Source organism: Pholis gunnellus (assembly GCF_910591455.1).
Source record: "Pholis gunnellus genome assembly, chromosome: 18".
Lineage (NCBI taxonomy): Eukaryota > Metazoa > Chordata > Actinopteri > Perciformes > Pholidae > Pholis > Pholis gunnellus.
The window spans coordinates 11,737,809-11,751,686 of NC_136545.1; the positions used below are offsets into that span (position 1 = coordinate 11,737,809).

General features: G+C 41.7%; 1 protein-coding gene across 1 annotated transcript; it reads left to right on the forward strand.

Moving 5' to 3' along the window:
• The first annotated feature begins 7,349 nt into the window (after window positions 1-7,349).
• ggt5b (gamma-glutamyltransferase 5b) lies at window positions 7,350-13,872 on the forward strand. The gene is made up of 12 exons (XM_079178712.1): window positions 7,350-7,563; window positions 8,941-9,068; window positions 9,152-9,247; window positions 9,706-9,901; window positions 10,411-10,571; window positions 10,721-10,867; window positions 10,990-11,120; window positions 12,053-12,240; window positions 12,355-12,446; window positions 12,540-12,649; window positions 12,733-12,843; window positions 13,059-13,872. The coding sequence occupies exons 1-12, from the start codon at window positions 7,391-7,393 to the stop codon at window positions 13,203-13,205; spliced, it is 1,680 nt and encodes a 559-aa protein (XP_079034838.1). The 5' UTR covers window positions 7,350-7,390; the 3' UTR covers window positions 13,206-13,872.
• Window positions 13,873-13,878: the final 6 nt, after the last annotated feature.

The window sequence follows — 13,878 nt, forward strand, 5'->3', positions numbered from 1 at the left end:
CAAAAAACTAAAAGAGCCAAGAGCCCTTTCAGCCTCGACCCTTTGTTGTCTCCCCGTATTTGTACCCCTCTCCTCCGCGCTTTCTGCAACCTCCAGGTCCATATAAGGTAGACGACAGATCATTCTTCAATCATTGGACAAAACAGTTCTCATAGTCTTATCACCTCTGACAGGTTTGGTTAAGGTTTCTGTCTCGCCCTCACTGAACAGGATGTTCACTGACTAACACAATAGTTGATTTCCTGAATTTACAACCGTTCTCCTCTGCTGGCTGTCATTAAATCATGTGAGAGTGAGTTTAACTCAAAGTTCACTTATTTAATTTACCTTTAACATACAGTCAACATTACAGTCGCGTATGATTACATTTCGATAAAAGATAGGAAGTCACACATTAAAGCACTTTCAATAATTGAACCATCTCTAAGCAATATGGGATTATATGTAGCGAGTATCTATATATAAATATACATTCTTTGCTTGATAATAAAAAATAGATCGTAACTCATCATAGCTAATGGAAAATGAAAGAGAAACAACTTGTGTGAGGACCTCTTGCCCCATACTTAGTTGTGAAAGCATAACGTGCGAGTCAGCCAGATGCTCAAACCACAAGATGCTGCTGTTACGCTTTGTGGTTTCCGGCCTCTGCAGTAAACCATGCAGTGTGCAGCGAAACTACAGTTTCCCCTTGTTGCACGTCTTTGTTTAATCTATAATTTCAATAAGTCGATTAAACAATTTGTGTATCGATTATTTTAATAGAAAAATAGAGGGATGGGTTCTTAGGGTGTGATGTGTCTCGGGCAATCATGGTGGATACCTCAACAATGGAGATGCTGGTTATAGGCCTGTTTAGAAAATTAAAGCAACACCTTTAAGTGAACGTTTAGTTCGGGGAAGTGGACCATATCTGCTAAGCAGCTGCACTGCTTCATTTTCCTGATTTCCTCCTTTTATTCAGTGAACGCAAAACAAAACACATTCAATGTTGTTGTTTTTCATTCTTCTGTTTGCACAGACAGGGCTGACAGTGAAAGCTCGGGCCCCAACTCATCTCTCATACTCACTGACCACAGAGACACAGATTCACCCCATGCTTTTATTTGGTTAACAAGATGCATCTGTGTCAATCACAGTGAATGCAGTTCAGAGGTTGAATTAAATAGCGATGCAGGTCACTGGCCCAATCCCAATGTCCCCCCTAACGCCCCGAACCCTGAACCCTCAAGGACTTACTGACGTCACCTGGTAAGTGGTTGAGTGTGAGAGATTGTGAGGGCTTGAAATGGTGTAAATACGAATGGGACAACACTTTGCTGCAACATATCACCATGAAAACGACAAAAAATATGATGTATAATTGTGGGTTTTTATTTTATACTTTGTACTCACTGATTTAAACGTCTTCTTGGCTCTTTCCTCACAAGAGAGGGAATTTCTTATAATCTATTTACTTGTTTTTGTCAAAACATCTTCGATGACAAAATCAAATATTTGATGAATAAATAAATAAATATCCTCTGAAGTTTATTTTTTGTTCCATCTTTAACCCTTAATGTTTCTGAGTGAATGTAATAAAACCGGCTGAACACACATGAGCCGTCCTCTTTGTTTACGTTTTTATTCATACGCCTCCATGCGTCCACTGGTTACCCTGTGTTTAACCTCACATTGCAATGATTTGTGGGTAATTCCCTTAGGCAAATGGTTCATAAGGGGCTCAAAATGTCTGCGAGAGAGCCCTCAAACACTCGTTGATTTGACAGTGGGACGAGCCCTAAACCCTCAAGGACTTCGCGGGAGCGCGCCTCAAAGTCCGTGAGTCCGTAAGGGGGGACATTGGGATTGGGCCTCACTCTGTAAATTGTCTCACTTAGCCCCCCAGATGTCAACGTTCCTGTGCCCGGAGCCACCGTCACAGAGCATTTATTTTCCAATTTCTGTTGGTTTCATGAAAGAACAAAAAAAAACTAAATTATCAGACTCCTTGTGATCAAAATGCAGTGCGGTGAGAATTCACCCTTTAAAGGTGAAAGAATAGGTCATGTGGCTGTGACACTAAGCTAATGCTACAATAATTAACATTAACATGTTTTCTGGCTAGGTTTTCTTTCATGTACAGGTCTTATACAAAGGTCATTGGTTACTCTTTAATATTCCTGCTGTGTACAAATACAGCACAGATGCAATGATACGCTAGTACTTTTGTCTTACATTATTTGACTATTATCTATTTTAGTTATGTGCGGTAAAATGTGAACGGAACATTCTATGGAAGCCCTGTGGGGAATGATGTCTCTTTATCTGTCTTGAACAACTTCATTTTGATACCATGTCTCTTTATGTGTCATCAGGTGGGATCCCTCTCAATAACAGGTCTAACCAGCTACCCCCTTTTTACCAACACTCACACACTCAAACACAATCCTCTTTAGCAGGGTTATGCTTGAGTTTTCAATATCACCAACTATAACCAGCCATGTCAAGCTAGCCAGGAAGCTGATCAACCCACCAAGGCTAACTAGCATGCCCACTGACCCCACCCCAAAAACACCTGTTGGGTTGTCTGGTAACCGCAAGGTCAGGTTATCTGGCAATCAGCAGTATCTGCACAATCCACCAAACAAACCAGGCAAGACTCTATGTCTGTCTATTCTATAGCATCACAAGTTAACATTGTACTTTCTGGACTCACCTGTCTTTGGCCACAGCCCTTCACTGGAACTGGCTGCAGTTCCGGCCATGTTGTTCACTGCCTCCGGCTCCGCCCACTCACACCTAGTTAATTCAACCAGGAGCAACACCTCTCTCCCATACTGATCTGTCTCTCCTACCAACTCTTTAAACTGTATCACAGCTTTTTTCCTGCAGACCATTTCTATCCCATGGTGTTGTTACAAAATGCGCAATACACAGCGTTTCTCACCCCAACACAGGATTTATTGTGCATTCCAATACCCTTAGTACCATACTAGTATGGAATACTTATGCTGCACTACGTAGTGTGTCAAATGCAGAATGCCAGAAATACCAGAATGTCCCACTGCATCTCTTCACATTTTGAAGTATGCTTCTAAACGTTTACTCTTAAGGCTGCTGCAAGACACATGTATCCACATGTATCTCCCTTGAGACAGACTTGATTAACACCCTTTTCTACACTTTCCCAACTCATCACTGTCGTGGAAAATAATCTTTTTAACCTCCCGGTGAGAAATAATCGAGATGAGAAAACTCTTAAAATATAAAAACATATTTATTTAACAGACACTAATGATAATTCAGCTGAATGGATAGAGCTCTTTCCCCACAGATGGTTCGGAGGTCTAACAACAAGGAATAGACAAAAACAGAGTATATGCACGTTATCTCGTCTCCTCCCTTCGCAGATGTCGTCCTCCTCTATCTGCCGCTGCACACACCAAGGCCGGCTCCCAGCCTTTTCGTGAGAACATTATGTGGTGAAATACCTATGAGTTCATTTATCGTTAGGTTTTAAATGAGTCTGGTTGGCCTCATCTACATATATGCAGGTTTAAGCGATACAAGTTATATCTAAAAGAACGATATGATAAATTTCCACAACAATCGCCTGGTCCTGCTTTGCCTGAGAGACTGCTCTTGCGCATCCAACAGCCTCTTCTTGCCTCTGAATCTCCTCTACAACCCCAAACCCCCAGAACAATGTTGTGCCTACAATGTCCCCATGTCAGGCCTGAGCCTGTAAAACGGTCTCCTTTGTGTTCCACTTCTTGCTTACTCACTTTGCGCTGTACTGCTATATCCCCAGGCTCTGACAGCATCGTCTCCAGCCCTGCTTTTGTACATTACACTATTCTGTTCCAAAATCCCTTTACACCAAACTGGTTCTGTCCGAATGAGGTAGAAATCTGAGGGACCAAACAAAGACACCAAACCTGTTGACTTGACAATGTTTCAGTACAGGAGCAAAGAGGTTTGCCACTGAAAATATGCACACTGTCTCCCCCTTGTGTTGAGGTTTGGACTGGCCATAAGCAGCACTGGACAGGAAGCATTTAAATTGCATCAACATGCTCTCCTTCACCATTGAAAAAAATCCTGCCAAGGTTACAGGCAAGACTACTGTTGACCGGTAATATTAGTTAATTAAGGCAACTTATTGTATAACAACATTAAATTCAAGATACTGATGTTAAGTTACTGTAAATAATGGCAAGGATAAAGCAGCTGACTCTCATGAAAACATGGGCTCATAGGGGTCCCCAGGGTTTGGCCCCGGCTGAGGGTCAGCACCGGGGACGGTCGATGCCAGAGCACATTCAGCACCTCGGCCAGCGACCGCCACTTTGAACAGCGGAGCAGAGGACACTGGAATTACTGTGTGTACTTAGGATCAGCCTTCGTAAAACAATAAATGAATTGATCTGACCGCTGTGCCTTTTGAACCTGACACACTTTATACACACACACACTATGTATATCACATTAGAGCGCTTTCCAGCACAGACACTGACACATCGAGGCAACTCGTTGGTCAAGATACAGCAGCACCTTCCAGATCATTCAAATAGATCACACAGTGTTTACTATTCTTCCTCGCAGTGTGTGATCAATTAGCTGTTGGTTTCAGTGCTAACTTTACTGAATCAACTCCCAGCTGAAATTAAAATGAGTCAAGTTGGAGATGGTTCGTCTGAGCCGATGGCAGCTGTGTTGTTCTCGGTGTGGGCTCGTGCCACTTAAGGGTAGACTGGCCATCTGGGGAATCAGAGGATTTGGGCTCGTCAATATGTGCAGCAACACCAAAACACAGAAAGAAATCTCCCACTGTTTAACGACCCTTGGCCAGACAACGTTTTCTTTGATGTGAAATAAATGTGAACACTGATGGCAAAAGTCATTATTTTATTCTCTTTTGATTTCGAACACATACGCACAGGGTCTCAAATCCAGTTTCTTCCCTATTTGCACCTAATTTGAGTCTCTGTTCATCAACAGATGGGTGATTTGACTGTGATATCATTTAGTAATTATTTAGTGAAATAACCATGTTAAACAGTGACATTTACTATCAAGCCTCTGTACTGAGAGGCACAGGTGCATTTTGTTTTACTGCCTCTGGCACTTTTGGCACACTTCACATACCACACACCCATCATTATCCCCAACACATAACATAACCCTTCTTTAACTCATATGCTCTTCCACTTTTACCCAAAATGCTGATGTCTTATACAACCAACACCTTTGTATCTCAGATGTCTTTATTAATTAAGGATTTCTATTTCAGGGAGGTATGGTCATTAACATTACAGGCTTCACCTCTTTAAGTCCACATTGTTTTGATTGATTTATTAATAAATTGATCAAGTTTGTTAGGGTGAGAAAGTAGAAATGGAACTTTGAGTTAGTTAAGAGTTAGAAAGTTAGAAAACAGGTGCAGTGGAAGGGTGTCCTCTGACCGTGTATGTGGTCAGAGGACTCTCCTCACCCCTGAAGATGAGGATTCCCTGGTAGAGTACTGTTTGTATTCTGCCAGTCACGGGTTTCCACTGACGAAGCCTCAGGTCCTGGTCTCTGGCCATCTATAACCTCCCCCACCAGGAAGCACCAAGAACTGTGCTTGGCCAGACGTGGTGGATTAACTTTAGAGAGCGGCAACACCATCGCCTTGCTGCCCGGACCTCAGACATCATTGACCGTGGGAGGGCATCCTGACTATTTCGGGCTCCTCACCACCACCCTGGAGGAGCACGGGTTGAGGGAGAAACCCCGTCAGACCTACAACTGCGACGAGACGGGGTTTCAGCTGGACTCTACAAGAAGGAAGGTCATCGTGCCCCGGGGGACTAAACATGCATATAGGCAGGCCCAGGGAACCGGAGAACACATCACCGTCCTGGCCTGCCTCAACGCGGCTGGGAAGGATGTCCCCCCATTCATCATCTACACGGGGGGATATCCAGGGGGCCCCTATAACTAGGAAGGGGTTCCCGATGCCCTCTACGGAAAGTCGCCAGCAGGTTACATAGACAGTGAGCTGTTTAGGAAGTGGTTTGTCGGGCACTTCCTGAAGTTCGCCGCGCAGCAGCGTCCACTGCTGCTCATCATGGATGGACATCAATCCCACCTGGATCCAGAGCTGGTCCGACTCGGCAAGGGAAAACTGTCTGGGAAACACAAAGAGAGAATTTTGTACCGAAAAGACTTTCATTTTGGAAGACACCCACCTGATTTGTTGAAATTTCATAATTGGCTATAGAAGTCATTTTTAGAAGAGCAAAAACTGTGGATTTTGTCCACCGTCGCCAACATTATTATTGCTCTAGTAACTGAAAACATTAGAAGATCATTTATATCAGTATTTTAAGAGGATTTATATATATATGGTTACATATAGTTTAATTTCTTTGCCATATTTTAAGGATCATCAGAAATCATGACATTCATAAATTCAAAGATAAACATTCAATCTGGTATCCTAAACTAATAATAATACCAATCACGACCAACAACTTCCGGTGTTGTCATGGCAACGTTTATAACAGCATCATTGAGTGTGCTCTTATGAAAAGTGATGGAGGGAAGGTGTTGATGTGGGAAAGCAGGGTCAGGAAATAGTACAGACGACGAGGATGAAAATAGTCCCATTTTTAAGTTAGGCATCACAAAATGTTAATTCAGCTCATGCAGAAAGATGTTATAGCACCAAAAGATATAAAATTGGAAAACTATAAACCAACATACAGCCCCAATGTATGCATCAATGTCTATAGCTGATAAGAAGGTTTGATGATTTCAATTAAAATCAAATGTGACCATCTAAATGTCTTGCAAGGATATGTGGTAAATAATGAAGCCACTGTACAGTTCAAATGACCAAAATGGAAGTATGTTAAACTTCCAACACATAGCAGTCTGGTGTGATCGTTTTGGCCGCAGTTTAAAGGCTCCTGTTTCCACTTTGTCACTGACACAGAGGTCACATCCAGATTAACATGTAATGGTACAGCAGGGATCGGGCTGTGTTTCCTGACACTGTGAGAAACATGAAACTGCAGGGAAAAGGCAAGACCTTGTTGTCTGGAACTGATAAAACAGATTTTTTTTCTTTCAAACATTTTACTTAATGATTACTTAATTAAAGCACGGATAACTGGGAATACCCGGACGTCATGGGTTATTCCAGCAGGGTTTGGGGAAATGAGCGTGGATTGTTGAAGAAACACTTTGATCATTCTAGTCACTCCTTCCCTCTGCTCTTCACTTTTACCTCAGCACAGTAGCCCGTTTGTGGAGGGGAGGGGGAAAACCCACGTTCAGGATTAGACCGTGTTCATAGAGAGCGTGTGTGCGCACTGAGCGGCTGCAGCAACAGTTTCCCCTTCAACACAACGTTTCTTCAATGGCTAAATACAAGCCCTGGCTGGTGTGCTGCTTCATCTTGGCTGGTTTAATCAGTGCGGTTGCTCTGGTCTTACTATGCATCGTCTCAATAGTGGACAGAGAGTGTCCCAGCGGCAGCTTTACGCACGGGGCTGTGTCTGCAGACTCGCTCCGTTGCTCCGAGATTGGCAGGTGAGTCCCTTTCTAAAAAAGTAAAAGTGAGTCATTTGACCCGAGTTTGGCACATTGTCTCTAAAACCTTGACATTAAAGTGTGAACAGTTTTTTTTTCTTTTTTGGGGTAATTCAGATGTTGATTAAGTTGTGCGTTCTTATATGCAGTATTCCCATCACATGTTTCTTAATTTACAGAAATTATTTTAGTTATTCAGAACTATGTATGTTATCAGGACACCTCCGCGCATGTGGCTGTGATGAAATGCTGTACTGAGCAAATGGATAAGCAGTTTAAGAGATTTGATAGGCTTGAAGATTGGAGATAATGCCTGCAAGAATGTGTACAGACAGGCTCTGACTTTCATCACCTCTTGTTGATCCATTTCGAAGCTATCCTGTTGGATGTGACTGTAATAGGAAACTAAACCACTAACTGATTTTAATCTTTTAAAAGTGGGGGGAATAGACTTATCTCTTTGCAGTCATTTGTTCAGTGGTGAGCCACAATGTAGGCTCCACCAATCTGTCGTCATGAAAAATAAAGCGTAGGTGTTTGTTTTTTAAACGCTTGAATGTGCATGAATTCTGTGCCGCAGTTGCAGGACAAAGAGAGTGTCTCTAAACTTAACTTTTCCAAACTCACTAATCACCCTAAGCTACTCTAAATAGTATGGAGGCTTAAAAACACACAGTATATACAAATACAAATCACCACATTAGTATAGACCTAGAGAGAATTTTCCTAAAAATTATCAGTTTATGACATCTACTGTATAAAGATATAACCAGTGTCAACCATTTGTTGTTCAGTCTACACTGTTCACATGAGAATCATTACATTAGATTCTTCACATTAGATTTTAGTCTCTTATTACTCCTCCTGGTACCTTTTCCTTAGTTGAACCCAAACTACAAAGTCGTCTTGAACCTACCAGAGCCAAAACATTCCTGTCACTGACCCCATGGCAACCTCTCTGTGAAAAGACCCAAACAGAGCTTTCAGAGCCGGTCCAGACTTAATAAGTTGTATTATAAATAAGTTGGATGAGCCTTATTAAAACAAATGAGTTGTTATTTTTAAGGAGACAGTTTTAGTAGAGAGTTAAGTTAAACAAAAATAAAATGCACTTCTGTTACCAGCGTCTTCCTGGTATGTTGGCTAAAAACTACCAGCACCAGCACATAGTTTAAACTTGCCTCTTGGCAGTAATCTGATACTTTCATATCCTGAAACACCACGCCGCCAGGTCTAGTGATGCATGCAGCTATCAAAAAATGTGCACACCTGTGTCTGTGGGTGGGCAAATATGTAATGAGTAGTCAGGGAGTGTGCGACTGACCGTGTGTTGTTTCCCCAAAATCAAGTGAAAATGACTGGGAAGATGTTTTCCAGGAGCATGCTCCAGCAAGGGGGGTCGGCAGTAGATGGCGCCATTGCAGCTCTTCTGTGCACATCTGTGGTCAATCCTCAGAGCATGGGGATTGGAGGAGGATCTATATTGACCATAAGAAATAAAAAAGGTGGAGTTTTCTTGTTCATTTGTGTGACCCCGAATGATAAAGATGGAGTTGGCCGATCATTCTAATTGCTCATCTCTTCTCAGGCAATGTTAAAGTCTACAACTTCAGAGAGACTGTCCCGAAGTCTTTTAAAAAGAACCTGTTAGATGACTGTCCCCCGAGATTCATACTGATCGCAGGTAGGCAGACTTGTCCCTCGGTGTAAAGTAGCTTAAGACACTTTTCATACCTATACTTCTTTTCTGAAGGCTCATTTTCAAGCTCTTTTTGCTTTCAGTCCCGTAGAAGTTAGGGCAACACTTTACCCTCTTACATAATATTTATAAGAACTACATACATGTTTAAAACTCTCGACGATATAGTTGTAAGCAGATACAAGGACACATTTTAAATGTTTATTTATGCTTACATTTATATTGAAATCAAAAAAGAAAAGAAAAATCTCAGTGAGGTTACATGTTATTTTACATGTTGAATATTTTACATATTGTATATAATTATATTCCTGAACAAATAATGTCACCAGGAGTCAAAAACATGTTTTTGCTGTATTGCTCCTCTTTCTGTTCCACATACAGTAAAACCACCCGATCACCTGTTCAATGCAGCTGCACTGTTTCCCACCTGTACATTGTAGGCAGCCAATGGATCGGCGTTCCCGGAGAGCTGCGGGGCTACGAGGCAGTTCACAAACAGTATGGGAAGCTGCCTTGGGCCAAGCTGTTTGAGCCGACAATTAAACTGGCCAGAGAGGGCATCAATCTGCCGCTGTTTCTGGGAAAGCTTCTGGAGTCCCCAATTGTGAAAGATCACGTGGAGAAGTCATCTATCTGGTACGCCATCCTATTACTAGTGAAAATGATTGTATTCAAAAAGCGGAAGGCTGAACACTATTGCTCCGAGCATAATATTTTAGAGGCGGGATTTAGTGACCCAGAGATGAAATCAGTGTCCACTTTCTTTCATAAATGTTTATGTGAAATGTTGCTTTTCCCAAAAGCAAGATTTTAAAACAAGTTAGCTGGGAGTTAAGTGTGTTGTGAAAAGCCTGAGAGTGGGTTCGCTTCCTCTCTGCCTCTGTAAACATGTGTGTGCAGAAATAAACTCCTGTAGAACATTTGAGAATATTAATTAATGAGTATGATTATGCACAAAGGATGTATGTGACATATTAATGATTGCAGTAAAATAAACGTCACTCTTTGGAAGCAAAGTAGCCCAGAGAGGTCACAAATCGGCCAAATGATGTTGTGCAACATGAGTATCTCTCAGTGTATTCTCTTTATACTTCCTGTGTTACAATAAGGTCTAACGGGGTCTTTTGTGTCAATACTTTTCACAGTGAAGTTTTGTGCAACAAAAACAAAACAGTTCTGAGCACAGGAGACATTCTGAAGTTTCCTAAACTTGCAGAAACAATGGAAACAATTGCAGAGCAAGGGGCAGATGCCTTCTACACGGGCAAGATAGGACATGACTTAATCCGAGACGTAGAAGCTGCAGGTTGGTGCAACTTCACAATGAGTCGGGCAAGTTGGGGGTGTGCACGTGAATAAACAGAAAAAGAACACATGCCTGTATGTAATGTAGAAAAAGTAGAGAGGTAAAGAGGATTTAAGATAATCAAGTTGTTTTTATATTCTTCATCTTAGGTGGGAATTTGAAAATGGAGGATCTGAAGTCCTTCCAGGTGCGTGTGCAGGACGCATGGACAGTTCATGTGGGAGACACAAAGATGCACGTCCCTCCACCACCTGCCGGGGGCCCCTTGCTTGCCTTCATTCTCGGGCTGATGAAAGGTTTCATGAACTGTTAAAAGACTGTCTTGTGATCCATTAAACTGAGCAACTGCAGCAGTTGAAATTAGCGTCTTTGCTCTATCGTCCGAATTTTGAAGTCGGTTGTTCTCCTTTTTCCGCAGGCTTCCCCTTGTCTCCAAACTCCCTGGTTGGTGACCAGAAGATCCAGACATACCATCGTTATATCGAGGCAGCTAAATTTACTAATGGACAAAAGTGGAGCATTAATGATCCTGACTTTAATGACAAAAAGGTTAGGATCTTCATTATTCTTAAAAGGTCATGATCATATCTCATTAGCTGCACTAATCTTATTAAGGATTAAAAAAAAGTGACATTGAGATGAGTTGAATTATCTCCTGATTCTGCAGTTCCCGTCCTCTCTAAGCAGCGTTTTAGCGTCTTGCACTCTTATTGTTTTGGTTTGACGTCCTGCAACTTCACTGTTTTATTACTATTCTAATCAACCTTGTTTCTCTGATTAACCCTCTGTACACCAAATGGTAGACAGACAAATAGCAACTAGCTGGTGGAACATTAAGCTGCTAAAGAGCAGATATTTCCCTCTGGAGTTGATGGAGAACAAAACACAGAGCTGAAAGGAGAGTGAATATTGGATTTACATTTGCCAGGTAGACAGAATCACAACTCCAAATAAGTGTTTTTTCATGTCAGCTGGGAGTGTAAATAGTTTAGTTTATTACATTTATTTGTCTGCCACCATGTACAAAAGCTCTCATATGAAGAGACGAGATATATTGTGCGATGCGGTCCCTGTAGGTAGACACAAACACTAACACTACTAAAGAAATCAATGACTGCAGATTTAATCAACAAAAAAAACAATGTCCGGTGCCCAAGTGGTTAAAGTAAAAGTTTGCCATTTTTGTAGGTACGCTTTCTTGAGTGTTAGATGAAAAGATTGATACCTATGCACTTAATAAGGTGCAAGTCTTCTCATTATAACTCTCGGCAAGAAAATGTTCCTTTCGGATATGTTCCATATAACTGGGTCTTTGGTTTAATTCCAGCTGTTAAACACCGCCCCCCCCCCCCCCCCCCCATGCTTCTTCTTTAAAGTTTAGAAACAAAGCAAACCCCAGAAGAGAAAGAAAGAAACCCCAGCAGTATACAGAGTGTTATTATATCCCTTTGTTCAGTCCTAATATGATGTTCTTCTTTCAGAGTGCAGATCATTTGATTGATCGCTCCTTCATTAATCGCATCAGGGACATGATCTTTTCCAACCGCACCCATGACAACTCTTCCTACTACAATGTCAAGCCCTCCCGTGACCACGTGGGGACGACACATGTGTCCGTCCTGGACGAAGATGGACTGACCGTCTCTGCAACCAGCACCATAAACCAGTTGTGAGCAGGAAGCCTCTTCAAGTTGAATATTTCTGTATCTACCCAAAATGATATAAAATCTACTACGATATAATAATTAACCGCTCAGTCTGCTATGTTTTGTTTTTGTTGTAGATTTGGAGGAGGCATTTACTCTCCACGAACAGGCATCATCCTCAACAATGAGCTGAGTGACTTCTGTGGGAGAGCCGACACTGTGAGCGCAGGTAAAGTCACGGACATAAACACGGACTTTAATCCTGAGATAACTGAATTAAAGACAAATATCATTCTAATATGGAGTTTAATTGTTATCACAGGTGAGCAGCCTCCTTCCTCAATGATTCCAGTAATACTGGAGACAAAGTCTGGAGGACTCCTTGTGATTGGTGGATCAGGAGGAAGCATGATTACCTCAGCAGTGGCCTTGGTAACTCCATTGAACTCTGTTTGCATACTTGTATCTCTGCTTTCTCATTTGTTTGCTAACACAATTCTCCTTTATTCTTGCAGTCTATTATAAATCGCCTGTGGCTCGGGATGAATCTGAAAGACGCCATTGCTGCGCCTATAGTGTTCGTGGATTCTAGCAGCAATGTGAATTTTGAGCCTGGTTTTAACAAGGTGAGACACTCGTGTTCTCATCCTGCCGTCCATTAATGACGTTACGATTCACCAGACTGTGACCGTCTATCTAATGAATAACATTTCTATTTATGTTAAAAGATTCTGATGGAGATTACCACATCATAATAAGTCTGAATCATTTTACCGGTAATCAATTTTGAAAGCTAAATACATGGTATTAATTTGTGTGCGTGTGTTTTGTGTGCCCTCAGTCTGTAAAAGATGGCCTCGAGGCTCTTGGACACAAGTCAGGGACCTGGAAATACTTCTTCAATGTAGTCAATGCTGTGGAAAAGGAGAATGGATGCATTGTGGCCGTGTCGGACAGCAGGAAGAACGGGATGTCAGCTGGATACTGACCACACAGACCATGAGGAAGTAATCTGCCCTAAAGACTGACTGAACCTTCAGCCTTAAGAACATTGAATGTGCCAACAACAAAATGTGAGAAGTGTGGTGCTCAGGCTTTTTTTCTGGTGAGCCACACAATCAATCAAGAAACTACGAACCTTAAAAGATGATACCGGTTTATAATAACTTGGTCTTATTCTTATATGAGCGTATTGTTTAAACAACATTGTATTCACCGTAGCAAATGCAGAGATTTTGGAAGTTTTTGGAAGTTATCTAAACCACTTTGTTTGGAGGTAAACTCAAAGTTTCCACCCAAATGTTGCTAACTAATGCAATGTCTTTGCGATATCTTGATTGTTTTTTAATGTCCAGGGTTTCCACTGCTGAGTGCATCAGAGATATCAGTAATAATCCTTTTTTGGACAAGTCAACTGTGTGCATGCACAACTACGGCAAGTACATTAAGTCATAGATAAACCATAAAGACTGTTAGAAACAGACTTCTTTTCAGTCGGTCAGATCACGCCTTAAATAAACACATTTACAATCCAGCCAGACATCACACACATTCACACACACACACACACATCCTCATGTCATTCCACTTAAATGCTGTAGTCTAACTCACAGTAAGCACACCACGAGACTGCTACTCTTACTGCTGAGATCTGCTTTTAT